Here is a 20,025-nt window from a genome sequence, read left to right on the forward strand (position 1 = left end):
CTTTTACCTTTTCAGGTGGCACCTCAGCCATATTTATGGGTGACCAGAAGTCTAGCCAAACCTGGCAGCTTTGTATTAGCATATTTTTAGGACTGATTTGCTGCTGCTGAGAAGATAACCTATTGGAGAAAATATTTTTTCACTTAGGGAATAGTTAAGTTCTGGAACTTGCTGCTGGAATATGTGGTAACAGTAGTTATCAAATCAGTGTTTAAAAAAAAAGTTTGCACAAGGTCCTGGAGGAAAAATCCATAATCTGCCATTGGAGATAGACATGGGAAAGCCAGTACTCATCCCTGATCTTGGTAGCATGGAATCTTGCTACTGTTTTGGATTTGGCCATGTACTTGTGACCTGAATTAGCCACTGTGAAAAACAAGAAACTGGGCTACATGAACCACTGATCTGACTTAGTATAGCAATTCTTATGTTTTTATGTTATGTTCTTATCTCCACGCCACAGAATTAAAAGCAGATTAAAATGCAAACCATTGAAGTTTTATCTCCATGTGTGACTCAATCTTATTCCACTAAACAGACGTAACAGGTTAAACATTGCTGGCTGAATTCTTTGGCTAACCTTCCAACAGCTGGTCATCAACCTGTGACCCTCCAGCCACCTTCCCATCCCCCCACGCTTTCCTGCTCTGGAGATTGTGAGTGAGCTGTGATAGACCAGCCTCATCTTTTTCACTTCTTTTTGACCCCAAACTGGTTAGCCTCACAAACACCAAACAGGCAACAGATAGAACGGAAGGTAAGTGTTCGACCAGCTGAAGGGGGTTTCTTGCTTATAGTTCAGGTGTTTCCTGATCATCATAGTTATTAGTAATATTTTTACATATGATTTATTAAGATTTTGGTTTCAAAATTTGTAATCAAAATTTTCTGTACAACTGAACAATATGCTACATCATTATCATTTGGCACACAAGAAAATAAAGATAATAGAAAAATTTGGTTTGGATGGCAGGCTTATCAATGTTCCACTGATCTTTAGCTTCCTGATCTTTTTCCACTGAGGACTGGTCAAGAGGCAATGTGCTTATCTTATAGTGGAAGAGATTTAGGCTAGATGATAGGATGAACTTTATAACTGTAAGGATAATTAAGCATTGCAACAAGTTAGCTAGGAAGAATATGGAATTTCCATTGCTGGTTTTTGAAGAGAGAATTAGGACACATTTGTCTAGGATAGTTTAAATATAGTGGATTTTATTTATTTATATTCTGTCTGGGATTTAAGGCAGAGGAACAGATTTGATGATCTCCTGTGGTCCTGTCCAGCACCATCTTCCAATGAGTATTTGATATGGTTGTTAGCAAGGTCTTTGTTTCATAAGTGCTCACCCAAGTATGTTATAAATAAACCAATGTAGGACACGGTTAATAGTTCATATACTTGAGTGGCTCTCAGGTATACAAGTTGGAAGGATGTTTCCTGCCCTGGTCTACAGTATGCTGCTTCTTGGAAGACTGGCCATGTTCTTCATATTTGACATTTACAGCATGATATGGTCACCAGTGGACTGAATGGCAAACTGAAGGGTAAACTGTGTAGAAGCTGTGGGTTTCCAAGTGTACAAACCACAGCCATCAAATAAACTGAATTATAAATAAACATTTCCAGGGAAGGAGCAGCTTTACTCAGCAAAAGTTTATCTAAGCACTGCAGGAGTAAAGTAGCACAGGACATTCCATCATGGAAGACTTAGGTGAACAAGGATCATCATGGGAAAGTTTAGTGGCCAGCTTGTGTTTAAGCTCCAACATGAGCCGTTTCTGACTATGTGCTATTCTGTAAGTCGTGTCAATATTCGATGGCGCTTACTTTGCTGATGGGTGTTTACATGGGCGGAGTCTGGGCAGAATGTGGGCAGAGTGTATATTTATACACATGGTAGCAATTCTATAACTTGCTGCATCAATGTAGGTGCCACAATGGTGTGCTTTGAACACCATGTCAAAAACACGCGCTGATGCTAGCGCAAGCCCCCTTTTACCACAGCTTAATAAAAGGACCCCTTGGTGTCTAAAATTAGGCATTCAGAATAACCTCTTCTGTAAAGCCACTTCAAAGTGTCCCAGTTTTCCTTCATTCTACTTTCAGCACATTACTGGGTCAAAAGTGAAGTGGGCACATTACCTCAGTGACTAGTAAAACTCTGACAAGGAATATGGAAAACATACTAATTTTCACCTGGATATGAATCTTTGAACAGATAAGAGGACAATGATGCACTAAGTGGTGGTTTAAGGGTGAATGCATGGGGTAACCTACACAGAGATATGAACTTTAAAAGCAATGATGCAACAGCATTAACACTTCGGAAGATTTCTTTTTTTGGAAAGAATCAAAGTTCTTAGCCATGTTTGGGAGAGGGATGAAGGGCAGTAGTGAAGAAAAAGGTTGAAAGACCAGTAGAAACCAAAGAGGAAAGGGGAGCTGATGTCTGGTTTCATATAGGAATTATCCAAAGTTCACAAATATTCACTAGACAGAGTGGATGGGCTGTTTTGGTCTTTACTATGTTACGATGATAGCTATTTAGATCAAGCTGGGATTATTGAACCAAACTAGCATGGAAGAACAGTAAGCCAACTCCAAGTACTGTGAGAACTGGAAGAGCTAGTGGAAATGCAGATACTCCTCTAGAAAAGCTCATCTTGCAGGTAACACAGGGAACCTAGGCAGTCTGATATTTGGTCAACAGCCATGCCTAATATTGCTTTGAAATGAGATGGCATCGGCATTTAAAAAGGAGATAGAACAGCTTTTAAACTAGAAACAGGGGGAAGGCCGACAGTCGCTCAAAAGCGCATGGTTCGAGATATCTTTCAAAAGATATCACCAAAACAGGGAAGATAGGGTATCCCGATAGCGAGGTTGCAAAAGAGACCATAGTAAAAAATAAAAATCATACAAAAGATTGCAAATGAATACTGTCAAGTACTGAAAATGATGTAAATAGGAACAACAAACATAGTCTGAAATGTCTATATGCGAATGCCAGGAGCCTAAGAAATAAGATGGGAGAGTTAGAATATATTGTACTAAATGAAAAATTAGATATAACAGGCATCTCTGAGACCTCGTGGAAGGAGGATAACCAGTGGGACACTGTCATACCGGGGTACAAATTATATCGTAGTGATAGGGTGGATCGAGTTGGTAGAGGGGTATCATTGAATATTAAGGAAAGCCTTGAATCAAATAGATTGGAAATTCTGCAGGAATCAAAACACATCTTGAAATCACTATGGATTGAAATTCTATGTGTAAAGGGGGAAAAGATAGTGATAGGAGTGTACTACCATCTGCCTGACTAGGATGAACAGATGGATGTAGAAATGTTAAAGGAAATTAGGGACGCAAACAAACTGGGCAACACAATAGTAATGGATGAATTCAATTACCCCGATATTGACTGGGTAAATGTAACATCAAGGCATGCTAGGAAGGTAAAATTCCTTGACAAAATCAAGGACTGCTTTATGGAGCAGCTGGTACAGGAGCCGATGAGAGAAGGAAAAATTCTAGACCTAGTCCTTAGTGGAGCGCACAGTGGCGTTCCTAGGGGGGCTGACACCCGGGGTGTATCGCTGATGCACCCCACCCCCCTGGTGCAGCGCGCCCCCTCCCCCGGCAAAAGAACTCCCCTCCCCGGGTGCACGCCGCTGGGTGGGGGGGGGGGTGCCACGCGCCTGTCCGCTTCGTTCGTTTCCATGCTCCCTCTGCCCCAGAATAGGAAGTAACCTGTTCTGAGGCAGAGGAAGCACAGAATGAACATAGCGGACAGGCGCGTGAGAGACCCCCTCAGCGGCGTGCACCCGGGGCGGACCGCCCCCCCCCCTTGGTACGCCACTGGGAGCGCATGATCTGGTGCGAGAGGTCATGATGCTGGGGCCGCTTGATAACAGTGATCATAACATGATCGGATTTTATATTAGCTTTGAAGTATACATAGGAAATCAAATACGTTAGCGTTTAACTTTAAAAAAAGAGACTATGATAAAATGAGAAGAACGGTGAAAACAAAACTTAGAGGAGCGGCTATGAGGGTCAAAATTTTATTTATTAATTTGTTACATTTGTATCTCACATTTTCCCACATATTTGTAGGCTCAATGTGGCTTGCATAGTACCGGAGAGGCGTATGCAGACTCCGGTGAGAACAAATACAAAGTGATGTAGTGGTAAAATAAAGTTTATGTGGCATAGCCACATTAGGGAAACATACAACGAGTTGAGTTTTGGCCATTACGTACTTTAGATTTGTTGTGTTGCAGGGATCAGGCATTTAGGTTGGATCGGTGGGGTATGCCTTTTTGAAAAGGTTAGTTTTTAGTGATTTCCGGAAGTTTCGGTAGTCGTACGTCGTTTTCAAGGCTTTTGGTAATGTGTTCCACAATTGTGTGCTTATGTAGGAAAAGCTGGATGCGTAAGTCGATTTGTATTTAAGACCTTACAGCTTGGGTAATGCAGATTTAGATGTGATCGTGTTGATTCTGATGTGTTTCTAGTTGTTAGGTTGATCAAGTCTGTCATGTATCCCGAGGCTTCACCGTAGATAATTTTGTGGACCAGGGTGCAGATTTTGAAGGCAATGCGTTCTTTGATTTACATCAGGCATGGATGCTGTTCAAAAACACCATCCTGGAAGCCCAGGCCAAATATATTCCGCGTATTAAAAAAGGAGGATGGAAGACCAAACGACAGCTGGCATGGTTAAAAAGTGAGGTGAAGGAAGCTATTAGAGCTAAAAAAAATCCTTCAGAAAATGGAAGAAGGAACCGACTGAAAATAATAAGAAACAGCATAAGGAATAACAAGTCAAATGCAAAGCACTGATAAGGAAGGCTAAGAGGGACTTCGAAAAAAAAGATTGTGTTGGAGGCAAAAACACATAGTAAATTTTTTTTTTTAGGTATATTAAAAGCAGGAAGCCAGCAAAAGAATCAGTTGGACCGCTAGATGACCGAGGGATAAAAGGGGTGGTCAGGGAAGACAAAGCCATAGCAGGGAGATTAAATGAATTATTTGCTTCAGTCTTCACCGAGGAAGATTTGGGAGGAATACCGGTGCCAGAAATGGTATTCGAAGCTGACGAGTCAGAGAAACTGAACGAATTCTCTATAAACCTGGAGGATGCAATGGGGCAGTTCTACAAATTGAAGAGTAGGAAATCTCCTGGACTGGATGGTATTCATCCCAGAGTACTGATAGAACTGAAAAATGAACTTGCGGAACTATTGTTAGTAATATGTAATTTATCCTAAAAATTGAGTGTGGTACCAGAAGATTGGATGGTGGTCAATGTAATGCTGATTTTTAAAAAGTTCCAGAGGAGAACCAGGAAATTATAGACCAGTGAGTCTGACGTCGGTGCCGGGCAAAATGGTACAGACTATTATAAACAACAAAATTACAGAGCATATTCAAAAGCATGGATTAATCAGACAAAGCCAATGTGGATTTAGTGAAGGGAAATTTTGCCTCACCAATCTATTACATTTCTTTGGAGGGGTGAACAAACATGTGAATAAAGGTGGGCTGGTTGATATCGTGTACCTGGATTTTCAGAAGGCGTTTGACAAAGTACCTCATGAAAGACTCCAGAGGAAATTGGAGAGTCATGGGATAGGAGGTAGTGTCTTATTGTGGAATAAAAACTGGTTAAAAGATAGAAAACAGATAGTAGGGTTAAACGGTCAGTATTCTCAATGGAGAAGGGTAGTTAGTGGGGTTTCCCAGGGGTCTGTGCTGTGACCCCTGCTTTTTAACATATTTATAAATGACCTAGAGCTGGGAGTAACTAGTGAGGTAATTCAATTTGCTGACGACACAAAGTTATTCAAAGTCGTTAAATCGCGGGAGGATTGTGAAAAATTACAAGAGGACCTTATGAGACTGGGAGACTGGGCGTCTAAATGGCAGATGACGTTTAATGTGAGCAAGTGCAAAGTGATGCATGTGGGAAAGAGGAACCTGAATTATAGCTACATCATGCAATGTTCCACGTTAGGAGTCAAAGACCTAGAAAGGGATCTCGGAGTCATCGTTGATAATACGTTGAAACCTTTTGCTCAGTGTGCTGCTGCGGCTAAGAAAGCAAATAGAATGTTAGGTATTATTAGGAAAGGAATGGAAAACAAAAATGAGGACGTTATAATGCCTTTGTATTGCTCCATGGTATGATTGCACCTCGAATATTGTGTTAAATTCTGGTCGCCGCATCTCAAAAAACATATAGTGGAATTAGAAAAGGTGCAGAGAAGGGTAATGAAAATTATAAAGGGGATGGAAGGACTTCCCTATGAGGAAAGGCTAAAGCGGCTAGGGCTCTTCAGCTTCAAGAAAAGGCGTCTGAGGGGAGATATGATAGAGGTCTATAAAATAATGAATGGAGTTGAACAGGTAGATGTGTCAGATATGGTGAGTTCCAGTGCCGAGCAGTGTGCTACCGGGTGTGAAAAGACACGGACCCAGGTTCTGCTTGGCGGCCAAGCAACCCCGAAATTCACCTGTGGTGACCGCCATTACCCGATGGTTGAGCCCCCAGGTGTGGGCAGCCGACAGGGCTTATACTGAGAGGCCAGGAAAGGGGTACCCAGAGAGACCAGCCAGAGGAGAGCAGAAGGAAGAAGTTCAGGAGCAGGTCACAACAGAGTGATAGGAAGTAGGCTAAGGAGTGTCTTGGGTCCAGGCAGGTATACAGGCGTGTAGCTGACCCGGGAGTCACCAGGTCCAGGCAAGACAGATATTCAGGCAGGCAGTAGACAGGAGAATAACCAGGTCCAGGCAGGATATTCAGGCAGGCAGCAGACAAGAGAGTAACCAGGTCCAGGCAGGATATCCAGGCAGGCAGCAGACAAGAGAGTAACCAGGTCCAGGCAAGATATTCAGGCAGCAGACAAGAGAGTAGCCAGGTCCAGGCAGGATATCCAGGCAGGCAGCTGACAAGAGAGTAACCAGGTCCAAGCAGGGTCTTACAGGCAGGCAGCAAACAGAAGAGTAATCCAGGTACAAGCAGGGTCTTTACAGGCAGGCAGCAAACAGAAGAGTATACTGAAGAGAAATGCTTACCCAAGTAGAAGACGAAGCAATGAGGCTGAGGGAAAGCATCCCAGAAATAGTGCGGGCTTTCTGACATAGACAGGAACCAGCTGAAGAAGAGAGCTTCCATAGGTCAGGTAGGCAGAGAGAAAGTCAACACAGGTGCATGGTAGCAAGGCTAAAATTTAAAGTTTTGACATTAGCACATAAAGCTTTTTTCTTACTCAGTCCATCATATCTGTCTAACCTTATTATCCCTTATACTCCAACTCGGACACTTCAGTCGTTGATAGATAATAGACTTGTAATTCCTTCTCCATCTAAAGCTAGATGGGAATCAACACGGACATCGGCATTCTTCTTTCTAGCACCATCTCTTTGGAACTGTCTTCCTAAAGAACTTAGGCTTGAGGATTCTTATACTCATTTTCGTAGAGGTTTAAAAACATATCTTTTTCGAGAGTCAGTTGAAACAAATATTTAAAACAAAAATAAAGGATAAATTAAGTAAAAAAAAAATTATTAGTTATGTGTTTTTACTAATGTTTTTACAACCATAGTCTGTGAAATCTGTGTGTTGTCTTTTTGTAGTGCTTTCCTATCACAAATGGATTTCAGAGTATGTTTATTTACTGTTTTAATGTTATTTTATATTGCAAACCATTCTGATTTACTTTTGTAATAAGTGACAGTCTAGTAAATGAATAAACGATAAACGATAATTAAAGAGCCTGGAAGCCAGGCAGAGAGAGCAGATCCAGGTGCATAAGAGCAAGGCAATCAAAGAGCCTGCAGCCAGAGAAGAAGTACACAGACATGGCTCAAGGCTGAGCCAGTCAAGTGTGAGTGTTGCCAGGACCCTGCGCAGCCCGAGGACACCACTTGCATTGAGGTAGGGGACATGATAAGACGTGAAGCGTCTGTTGACGCTTTCCAAAAATACTTGGACTAGGGGGCATGCGATGAAGCCACAAAGTAGTAAATTTAAAATGAATCGGAGAAAAGTTTTCTTCACTCAATGTGTAATTAAACTCTGGAATTCATTGCTAGAGAATGTGGTAAAGGCGGTTAGCTTAGCAGAGTTTAAAAAAGGTTTGGACGGCTTCCTAAAGCAAAAGTCCTTAGACCATTATTAAATTGGACTTGGGAAAAATCCACTATTTCTGGGATAAACAGTATAAAACATTTTGTACTTCTTTGGGATCTTGCCAGGTATTTGTGACCTGGATTGGCCACTGTTGGAAACAGGATGCTGGGCTTGATGGACCTTTGGTCTGTCCCAGTATGGCAATACTTATGTACTTATGGAGATTGGGTTACTATCATATTGTAATGTAGTGTTCCTATCTGTTGGGTTCTTAGAATACAGTTCTACAAAAGCCCATTGTTCCTTTAGGAACACTTTGTTACAATATACTAGTTACCCTCCTGTGATGTTGAAAAACAGACAATCTTCATTTTTCACATTTTTTACAATATAAACCAGAGTTTCTCAAACTGTAGGTCAGGATCCTAAAAGGAGTCACAAAACCTGCATTTGTGGTTGTAACCTGGGTGGGCTATCCATATGTGCATCATCATTCTGCACATCTGGGGGAAGGGGGTGTATTGGTTTGGTACTGCAGCCTGCTCACTTGATCACCACAGACTGCTCAAAGACCAAAATACTACAGATTCTTTTAGATTCGTATTGGGTAAATGAAACTCTTTATTTGCACTTTAATTGGAGAGTGTATAAGTCATTATTGTTCCGACTACACAATGATTAAGAAATACACACACTAATCGAGCACATTACTAAAGGAAGGCTATAGAAAAGTAAAATAAGATTAAAAATATATATATATATACATACCACAGGCCCTTATCTCATCAGCTGGGAGGTCCATTGCAGCAAAAGCCCAAAGTCTCCATATGACCAGGAACAAGTCTTTTTCTGCACGATGCGTCCATCCACAGAATGAGCCCCAAAGCTCTGCTGCAACAAGCCCCCTTTTTATTAAGCTAAAACTTATCCAGGTACATGAGGATTCAGTCATATGCTCTCAGTTCAGGTAAACAAACCACTGGCCAGGTGGCTTATCTCCCGAACCTCAAGCAAAACCCGCCTCCCTCCTGGACAAGCTGACTTCAGAGACATTCCAACCTGTTCTTGAGATGTGCCTTTTCTCATACATTGTTCTTGAGATGTGCTTTATCTTATACATTGTTCTTGAGTGTGCCTTACATTCCAGCCTGTTCTTTGAGATATACAAGGAAAGTCACTTTTGGTCAAAGACAGAAGATTTAAAAAATGTATTATCAATCAAAGCAAGACTGAAAAGCAGTCCTTAATATTTTCCATCACAGGGGGGGGGGGGGGGGGGGGTCACAAATTTTATTTGGCTGCAATCATGGGGTCATGGCCACAAAACGTTTGATAAGCACCAAAATGTTCTACTATAGAAGAATTTACAATCCGAGCTATCAAATTATATAAGTAATTGAAACTGTGGGCTATCCATTCATAGTGTTAAAGCAAGCATATAAGAATAGCCATACTGGGTCAGACCAATGGTCCATCCAGCCCAGTATCCTGCTTCCAACAGTGGCCAATCCAGGTCACAAGTACCTGGAAGAAACCCAATTAGTAGCAGCATTCCATGCTATCAATCCCAGGGCACGCAATGGCTTCCCCCATGTCCATCTCAATAACAGACTATGGACTTTTCTTCCAGGAACTTGTCCAAACCTTTTTTAAACCCAAATACACTAACTGCTGTTACCACATCCTTCTGCAGCTAGTTCCAGAGCTTAACTTTTCTTTGAGTAAAAAAAATATTTCCTCCTATTTGTTTTAAAAGTATTTCCATGTTAATTCATTGAGTGTCCCCTGGTCTTTGTACTTTTTGAAAGAATGAAAAATCGATTAACTTCTACCCATCCTACACCACTAAGGATTTTATAGGCTGCAATCATATTCCCACTCAGTTGTCTCTTTTCCAAACTGAACAGCCCTAACCTCTTTAGCCTACATATGGGAGGAGTTCCAGCCCCTTCACTTTGGTCACTCTTCTTTGACCCTTTTCTAATTCTGCTATATCTTTTTTGAGATACGGCAACCAGAATTGAACACAATACTCAAGGTGAAGTTGCACCATGGAGCGATACACAGGCATTATAATATTCTTGGTCTTATTTTGCATCCCTTTCCTAATAATTCCTAGCATCCTGTTTGCTTTTCTGTCCACCACTGCACAGTGGGCAGAAGATTGCAGTGTATTGTCTACAATGACATGTAGGCCTTTTTTTTGAGTGTTGACTCCTAAAGTGAACCCTAGCATCAGATATGATTTAATTATTCTTTCCAACGTGCATCACTTTACATTTGTTCATATTAAATTTAATCTTCCATTTAATGCCCAGTCTTCCAGTTTCCTAAGGTCTACCTGCAATTTTTCACAATCTGCATGTTTTGACAGTTTTGTGTCATCTGCAAATTTACCCCCCCGTTTAATAAGCCGCACGCTAATGCCAACATAGCCCATTCAGCATTGCCGCGCAGCAGCCACTAGCATGGCTTAATAAACAGGAGAGTTAATCACCTCACTCGTCATTCCGTTTTCCAGATCATTTATATATAGGTTAAATAGCACCAGTCCCAGTACAGATCTCCGTGGCACTCCACTATTCACCCTCCTCCATTGAAAAAATTGGCCATTTAATCCTACCCTCTGTTTTCTGTCCAATAACCAATTCCTAATCTACAGAAGGACAATGCCCAGTAACCCAAGCTTCTCTCCAGGCCTCTCGACCTAGGCATGCTGTGTTGGCAAAAGAGGGCAAGTTAAATTTAAAAAGTTGTTGATTACAATTTTTCCCCTGAGGCAGCGGTTGGGGAAACACTGGCCTTCATTGGGTTTTGAACATTTGAGATCTTGTTGAAAATTAAAGTATACTGAGAAATCAATTGCACTTAATATTTAAGGGGCCCTTTTACTAAGCATGCGCTAGCAGGCATTAGGTTGCGCTAAGGAGCCCATTATGGGCTTCTTAGAATTTAGCACGTTCTATGCTTTAGTTAAAGGGCCTCTAAATGATTTATGTTAGAGTGAGAGGGTTTTATGCCACATGATTAAAATTTATAGACCATGAGGTTATGAAATAATTATCAGGGCTATAAAATTTCTAAAGTTTTTCCAGTTCACTAATTTTGTGATTGTACAATCTTATAATTTTTGTGTTTCAGGGCAAATAATTAATTGATTTTCTGTGGCAGGTAGTATACTCTACCACCATCTCAATCTTTGCACTGGCTAGGACTGGTCAGAAAATAAATATATATTAGGGCTGCATTACTATTTTTAATCGCATGATTAATCGCACTATTAAAAAAAAACCTGGAACCTGTGAGCCACTAGTTGTGGGAAATGGGAGCTAGGAAGGAATTTTGCAGGATTGGGTGGGAAGACAGATGCAGTCACTCACAGCCAGCCTGTGTGACAGCATCTGTCTCCCCCCTCCCCAGATTGTCATAGATCAGGCATGCAGCACACAAACTTTGGAAGGAGACAGATGCAGTCAGTCAAAGAGACTGTGTGTGACTGCATCTGTCTTTCACCCCAGTCCCCCCTTCCCCAGACTGTGTGCTGCATGCCTGGTCTGTGACTATATATTGTTGTTACATTTGTACCCCGCGCTTTCCCACTCATGGCAGACTCAATGTGGCTTACATGGGGCAATGGAGGGTTAAGTGACTTGCCCAGAGTCACAAGGAGCTGCCTGTGCCTGAAGTGGGAATCGAACTCAGTTCCCCAGGACCAAAGTCCACCACCCTAACCACTAGGCCACTCCTCCACTCAGATCAGGCAGGCAGTCTGTGGGGGGGGGGGGGGGGGGAGACAGATGCAGTAAGTCACGCGACTAACTCTTCCCTCCTGCCCTCCTCCCCCACCCTAACAACATGCCAGAGGGAGGCGGGTCCAACCATGTGGTGGGAGGAAGAGGACCGGGACCACTGGACCATGTGGGGGGGAAGGGAGAAGGGAACCGGGACAGCTGGACCACATTGGGGGAGGGAAGGGACCAGGACCACTAGGCCTCAGGGGAGGGGAGAAGAAGAGAACCGAAATTACTTACCGGTGGCTGCAGCAATGGATGAGCATGTGTCCAGCAGCAGCGACAGCAAGGCAAGAGGGCAGGCCACCAGAAGCAGTGACAGCAGCGTTGGCATTGCTGCACAGTAGCTGCTAGTGCGGCTTTGTAAATCGGGGGGTTATTATGACCTTTAAAAATACATTAGTTCAACCTTTATTAGGAAACTTCCTTAGCAAATGCTTTGCACCATATGCCTTATTTTGTCGCAAAAATTTAATTGCAATTTTATCTTCTTTGCTAAACACCATTTTACTACAGCAGATCTTAATGAATATCATTTTGAAAAGAAAGGTCATCCATTTTTACAGCATCTTGCAGTAATACCTGTCAATAACAGTACTAACAGTGGAAGAGTAACCTAGTGGTCAGTGCAGTGGGCTTTGATCCTGGAAAACTGGGTTTGATTCCCAACTCTTTGTGACCCTGGGCAAGTCACTTACCCTCCATTGCCCCAGGTACAAAATATAAATTGTGAGCCCACTATGAACAGAGAAAGTACCTGTATATAATGTGTACAGCACTGTGTATGTCTATTAATGCTTTAGAAATGATTAGTAATAGTATTTGTTTTGGGGTTATTTGGAAAAATGTTGGGGGGGGGGGGGTCCTGTTTTTTTTTCCAGGAGACTGTATAGATAGATAGATTTAGATGTGTATGTATATGGGATTGTTGAAGAAAATGGAAAAGCACAAGGGGGCTGAAAAGGAGAACTTGGTTGAGGCAAATGTCCACAGTTACTTTTTACCCCTGGGCTTTGCTCCTAGTGTTCAGGTGCTATTTCAATGGAATCTATTGCTTGCAGATTTGACAATGTAATCTCTGCATTTTACTTTGCTTCCTTATAAATGCTAAAACACAGCCCTTGAATTGCTTACTCTCAGTGCAGCTGAAATTATACACACATCATGGAAAAACACACATAGGCATTCAGCCACATTGAGGGAGAGCAATTTTCAAACAGCTATAGCAGGGGCGTAGCTAGGGTGGGCCTGGGTGGGCCCAGGCCCACCCAATCATGGCTGAGGCCCACCCAGTTCTGCCTGATCCTCCAATCAATTCTGTCTTAGGCTTAAGGAAATTGCCAGGGCTGCAGCCTCATTGGCTCTGCTCACAGCCACACACACACACACACACACACACACACACATATATATATATATATATATATATATATATATATATATATATATATATATATATATATATATATATAAAGAGAGAGAGAGATACATAGATAGATATAGAGATAAGCCATGCAGATTACTGCAATGGAATCTATGCAGGATGCAAAGAACAACTCACAAAAAAACTCCAGACTGCCCAAAGAGAAAAACTGCATTGGCTCCCAATCAAAGAAAGGATCATCTTCAAAATCTGCACCCTGGTCCACAAAATTATCTACGGCGTAGTCCCAGGATACATGATAGAGCTTATAGACCTACCAACCAGAAACAGAACCGGATCATCATGAACATACCTAAACCTCCATTACCCAAATTGCAAAGGACTCAAATACAAAACAACCTATGCATCTAGCTTCTCCTATACAAGCGCACAACTATGTAACACACTCCCAAAAGATGTGAGAACAATCCATGACTACCTAAACTTCAGGAAATCACTAAAAACCAACCTCTTCAAAAAGGCTTACCCTACCGATCCAACGTAAATCCCCACTCCCGGCTACACAGCAAAACCAATAATTATAGTGGACAATATACAACCTTCCCTCCCTTCGACCCTCATGGTGCCTGAAACACACCTAACTTATTCGACCACAATATAACCTTGTATTTGTTCTCTACCAGACTTGGCAAACGCCTTTATAGTACTGTATAAGCCACATTGAGCCTGCAAATAGGTGGGAAAATGTGGGGTACAAATGTAACAAATAAAAAAAATATCTATCTATCTATCTATCTATCTATCTATCTATTCATGGTCAGTTGGAACCAGGCCTGGAATCTATTGTCATGAACCTTCATTTGTTATTTTATATCTCTTTTTGACATACTTTACACCTAGTCATGGCACCAATGGTCCTCAGCAGGGGGATCATGCACCTTTAGTGTTAACACCTAGTGGCTAGATTTATGGCACCTGATTCCATTGTTCTGTCCCCCTCCTTCCAGGATCTGGTCTGAGCAGGAAATTTAACCCAAGACCCTGCAGATGGCAACGCAAAGCACTGCCATTGAGCCATCCAATGTTTTCAAACTTTTCTTTCTCCATCCATCCTTGCCAAGACTTCATAGTTACCCTATATGCTTATGCTGATACTCACTTTCTTCTGCTTTCTCTTTCCTTTATACTTATACAGTTCTTCTTCAGAACTCTTTACACAGCCACACTCACATTTAGCAAAAACCTCTCTTGTTCTGAAGTTGGGCACTTTCCTCTTTCATACTGATAATGTAATGCCCTCAAAACAATAAGCACACAAGATATAAGGCGACACTCTTTTAACTGTTTGTTTCTTGATTTCAGGATGCATCTTTTATTCTTGCTCTCCCTCAGTATTTGGGGTATTGTAGCCCATCACCATCCTGATATCTGCACAGCAAAGCCCAAGGATATTCCTGTGAACCCCATCTGCATTTACCGGAACCCGGCAAAGAAAGAGCAAGAGACAGTTGGGGCAGAGCAAGAGAAGCTCCCAGGGTCCACTAACCCCCGTGTCTGGGAGTTGTCTAAGGCGAACTCCAGATTTGCTATGGATTTCTACAAGCATGTAGCAGACTCCAAGTCTGACACCGATAACATCTTCATGTCACCTCTCAGCATCTCGCAGGCCTTCAGCATGACTAAGCTAGGTGCCTGTGAAAACACTCTGAAAGAAATCATGCAGGTAAGTCAAAAGCCACTACGTATTTTAGAACAAATTGTACTGTGCAACATGAAATCCTGTGAGGAGAACAAGACAGTGGTAAGCAAAACATAGTCCCCAGTATTCTATATAGCATGATGGAAATTGCGCATGCAAATCCAGTCGTATTCTGGATTTGCGTGCACAATAAAATTATTTAACAAGCCAATCAGTGCTGATAATTGCCACTTAACAAGCAAGTATTGATGCTAATAGGCGTTAATTAGAATTTACGCACACAACTTGCTAGGTGTATTCTATAATGTGGTATGTCTAAATTCTAATGCATGCTGCCAAAAAGGGGGCATGGCCATGGGCATAGAATGGACAGACCATGGGCGTTCTGCAAATCTAAATTCATGGTTATAGAATACACCTGCTCCGCTAACTTAGGAGCCGGTATTTACTTCAAGTTTTACTTGGCGTAAATGGACACGCCTAGAGTTAGGCACAGGCATAGCCACCAGGAATACTCTATAAACTGGCTAAGCGTATTTTATAAATCGCACCTAAATCTAGACTCAGTTTACAGAATACGTCTAGGTGGCCATATAGAATCTAGTTCAGTATGTGCAGTGCTGTGTATGTGTTTAGCTTTGTGTTTCTATACTGCCTTGTGGATTAACCTTTCTGATGTTTTGTGCTACTTTAATGTAAAACCAAACTGAAAGGACATTCAGGGCCTTCCTCCAGTTCAGGGTACTGCAGCAATCACCCATTATGAAACATTTCTCTTCCCACTCAGCTGAAACGCCAAAAGAGGCCTTGCCAGACCTTACTTTGAGCAAGACCATCATGAATGATGGTAAGATCTCATTCAGCCATGTCAAAAGTTTGAAGTTTGTGAGGGACTCTTTAGGACACTGCCATTTCCCCTTATGAACATTTCCTCATAGTGTCAGGGCCACTTTAAATGCCTAGTTCCACCCAAGGAGGAAGTGACACAGGAGGGGAGAAGCCAAGAGGGCATGACCCAGGAAGTATAAAAGGCCAGGCCACAGCTACGTTAAGGGGGCCCAGAAGGAAGTAGTGATGTTCACTGCAGATGCCTCCACCCTGAAGCTGAGAACTGCAACCACTATGTTTAGGCAAGCCAAGTTCAGGTTGGAACCTGGAAGAATTTGTGTTTTGACCTGGCCAGCTGCAGGCTAGCCTTGCGTGCCTGCTAAAGAATGTGCTGGTAACTCTGTATCCAGGGACCAGGCCAGAGATTAGTAAGAATTGCTGTTGAGAGAAAGACATTCATGTAAGCTGTGACCCTGCAGGAGCAGGCCACCCAAGAACACTGTTATATTTACAGAACAGGAGCCCTTTCCAGATATCTTTAATAAATATTTGTTGTTTTCACTGTAACTTGCTGAGTGGGTGTGGCTTGTCTTACCTGGCCCCATGGCCTCCCTTGCTCATGGTACCACAAAGTGTAGTAGTGGTAGGATCAGAGCTTACCCTGCCAGAAATCTGGAATCCTTAGCCTCTGGGGCTCTTGGCCTTGTAGGACTGCCATGTGGGACCGACAAGCTAAAGAGATTAGCTCTGCCCTGAGAGAGAGGGAACCTTTAAAGAGTTTATTAAGAGCTGGGCAGGCAGGTTTTTATTTTGTTTTCTCGCACAGTGCACACTGCAGGTGTGTGGAAAACATGGAAAGACTGCTCCACACCTTGGTAGAGGGGCAGCAGCAGCAGCAGTAGCAGCTGCTGCAGGCACTTGTACAGACGCAATGTGAACAACTGCAGCTGTTGCAGCATAACTCCTTGAAACAAGTGACATGAGCGCTACAGGCCCCCAGGGTGCAAGCCACTCCCTTAGTTCCAGTACCGAAAAAAATGGTAATGGAAGATGAACTGGACTATTTCCTGACAAATTTTGAGAGGACCTCTTGCTTATCTGGTTAGCCAGAAGCATCATGACCTATTCAGGAAACCTTCAAACTGGTAGTAGCCAGACGGCCTTCCAGGATGTCAACTCCAATGGGATAGCCGCTTAAGCAGAAAAGACCGCCATTCTGGAGAGGGGAGGTTGCACACAAGAAGCCTATTGGCAGCAATTTTGAAAGGGGTCTCTACAAGTAAAAGAGAATCCTTGAAGCTTCTTTTACAGGCTCAAAGAAGTAGCCTAGAGATGGCTCCAACTGGAAGGGAAGACTGTTCTGGAGTCAGCGAGAGTCATCCTCCTTGAACAATTCCTTGAAGATCTACCTACATCCATGAAATAGTGGGTGAGGCAATATCCTAAGTTGATACCGGAAGGCACCTTGGAGACAGCTGAGACCTTTTTCCAAGCCCAACCCCAAGTTGAACTCTACAAAGATAGGAGACAAATAGGAAATCCTGAGAAGAGAAGAGAAAAGACAGGGTCCTAACCTTCAAGGACCTGAAACCACTTCCTTGCCTGACACCTTAGAGAAGGAGATTGGAGCGAGGGAGTCCCTCGTTCCCACAAGCACAGTAATCTCCACTGACTCAGTCATGAGACCAGCTCTCTCTCACCTGCTTCAGGTTTAGAGAGAAAGGCCACATGGCCCGGGACTGCCCTGAAGTAGAAGACATCATGGAGGTGAACATAGTAGCCCCACATTTTTGCTGTTTTCCCCACTTGAGAGATGGGAGATATGTGCTCCAAGTTGAATTAAACGGGAACCCCTACAAGGCCTTGATAGACTCCAGCAGTGTATGGACCCTCTTCTGGGTCAGCCAATGGGAGTTCACAACCGACCTTCAGGTCAATATAGTGAGGTGGGGAGTTTTAACCAGTATATTGCTGATTTGGAGGGAGATTTAGAACAAGAGACTAGTATATAAGGAGACTAAGGGAACAGAAAGAATCTCTCCATGTTCAGCTGGCCGAAGCTCAGAACCAGACTAGGAAGCAAGCTCAAGATGTGAAGGAATATGAGGGCAACCTGAGAACCCTTATAAAGCACAATGGAAAATTTATGGCAAAACTTTGATCCATCTGTGATGCTGTAAAAGAAAAGAGGAAAGAGTTGCTCGAAACCACTGAGCAACAGGCTGAAGAAATATGGCAGCTGAAATCCAAACTCCCAAAAGTCCCATCAGTATCCCAGGAAAAAAAGCAGGAAACTACAGAGTTAAAACCTGGTTTGGAAACCCAGACTGCAGCAGTAAAAGCAGCGACAAGAGCAACTAATTGCCATGAGCCCTTACCAGAAGATTCCGCCGGAACAGGCCAAAAACTGCTCCAGGACTTGCAGGAAGCCAAAGAGATCACTTGCATGAATATGGTACGATACAAAAGCATCAAGGGGGAAGTTAAGCAGCTGGAACAGGAGCTGGCAGGCACAGTACTCCTGTGGCAATACTCTGAGCTGCAAGAGTGACTAATGGGAACCTGATAGATCTATAATACGTAGTGAGAACAACTCCAAATACTGACTGGCATGAATACCATGCTACAACTGCAAGTTCAAGAATTCCAGGGAAGGTAACAAAGCTGGACAGTGGCAAATGGGTCCTGCAGGAGCAGATAGCATAGGCCCAGTGTCTTGTCTTTAATGTCAGTGAGCCCTTAGGTCCCGCAAGGCCCAAAAGACCTCAGAGGACAGCCGTGCAACCCCAATCTTCACCCGCGGCGACCGCCGTTCACCAGAGGTTGAGCCCCCAGCTGCAGGCGGTCAGCAGGACTGCTGGAACCGCGGGGTAGACGGCTGACCTGACCAGAGTCGGGAGTAACGGGCAAGCAGTAAACCGCCGTCGGGCGCAGAACAGCTCTCTAGGCAGGCGGCTAGTAATCTGTGGTCAAGTAACACAGTCTCTGGATAACGGCTAGCAATCCGTGGTCAAGAATAAACACAGTCTCTGGATACGGCTAGCAATCCTTGGTCAAGAATAACACAGTCTCTGGATCATAGACGGTTCAAGCAGTCTCTGGGCAGGTCCAGGAAGATGCAACATGGAACCGCTGCGCAGGCTTCGGGAACAGAACCTGAAGCAAGGATGTCAGCTAGGTTCTGTGTTTAAATATCGCGCCACCCCGCCCTCGGGGAAGAAACCCACCAATCCGGCCCCGGGAGTCGGCAGAGCCCCTAGGATTGGCTCTGCCCGAGCTCCAGGCGGAGTCATCGCCCTGGTCCTCCAATCCGGTGCTAGGTAGGCGGAGCTCAAGAGCCCCCCGGCTCTGGAGCGAAGAAGACGTCGGCTCTCACGGACCAGCGCCGCCAACATGGGCGGCACGAAGCTTGTCCCGACCTTCTTCCCCCAAGAGGTCGGCGTTCGCCGTCGCCGGCCGCCGGTCCCGGCCTGACCCGCCAGTCCCGCGGCATCGCCGGCCCCTATGCGGGACCCCCCTGGCCGTCCTCTCGTGCCGTGGAGGCCGCTGGCTCCCGCTCCCCGCAGCGGGAGCGCAGGTAGGGGCGCGGAACGCGACACCCAGGCTCAGCTGACCCAGGTGGAAGCATCTACCATGTGATGTACAAAGAGCTGGAGGGCTTAACTAGTCGGTTCAAGAAAACTTCCCAGAAGGGTAATCTGCCTGACACTGAGGATGAGAACTTGAGTGATCGGAGTCCTGCCCAGTCACGGGGTTCAACAGACCAAGCTTGCTCCCAGCTAATTTCCTGTGGCAACAAGAACTTTGGCGAGTAGGGACTGGGCCAGCCACTGGGGGGAGTACAAGCAATTTATTTAACAAGACAAGTCTTATTGGGCATCAAAGGCTAGGAAGCAGATCCACTTTCATGCCAGCTGACTCTGATAAAGGATATGGAGAGGAGATAGTATCCTCTAGGGTTACCCTTATCCTGGAGGTGCCACAGAGCAGCAGTGTAGAGAAGGAGTAGGAAGTGAAGGCACCGTCACCAGTACATAGTTGGAATCAACTGGCTGAGTCCTATTGGGAAGTGGGGAGTTCGTGAAATCCCAGGGCTGTGGCAAAGGAGATAACCGTACACCTAGATCAATGCTTTCTATTGCTGGAGATTTCTTCTCGGCAACAACCTCACAGCCTGTC

General features: G+C 43.8%; 1 protein-coding gene across 2 annotated transcripts in view; it reads left to right on the plus strand.

Moving 5' to 3' along the window:
• The first annotated feature begins 648 nt into the window (after nt 1-648).
• SERPINC1 (serpin family C member 1) overlaps nt 649-20,025 on the plus strand; it is a 64,440-nt gene continuing 45,063 nt past the window's right edge. Inside the window, exons 1-2 of one of the 2 annotated variants that reach the window (XM_030205469.1) lie at nt 649-757; nt 14,682-15,042. In XM_030205469.1, the coding sequence (XP_030061329.1) occupies nt 14,683-15,042 (360 nt within the window). In that variant the 5' untranslated portion in view covers nt 649-757; nt 14,682. Of the gene's footprint in view, nt 758-7,846; nt 7,950-14,681; nt 15,043-20,025 lie in introns of those variants that run through there. The other variant, XM_030205470.1, reaches the window with a different exon arrangement.

Source organism: Microcaecilia unicolor, chromosome 6, assembly GCF_901765095.1.
Source record: "Microcaecilia unicolor chromosome 6, aMicUni1.1, whole genome shotgun sequence".
NCBI lineage: Eukaryota > Metazoa > Chordata > Amphibia > Gymnophiona > Siphonopidae > Microcaecilia > Microcaecilia unicolor.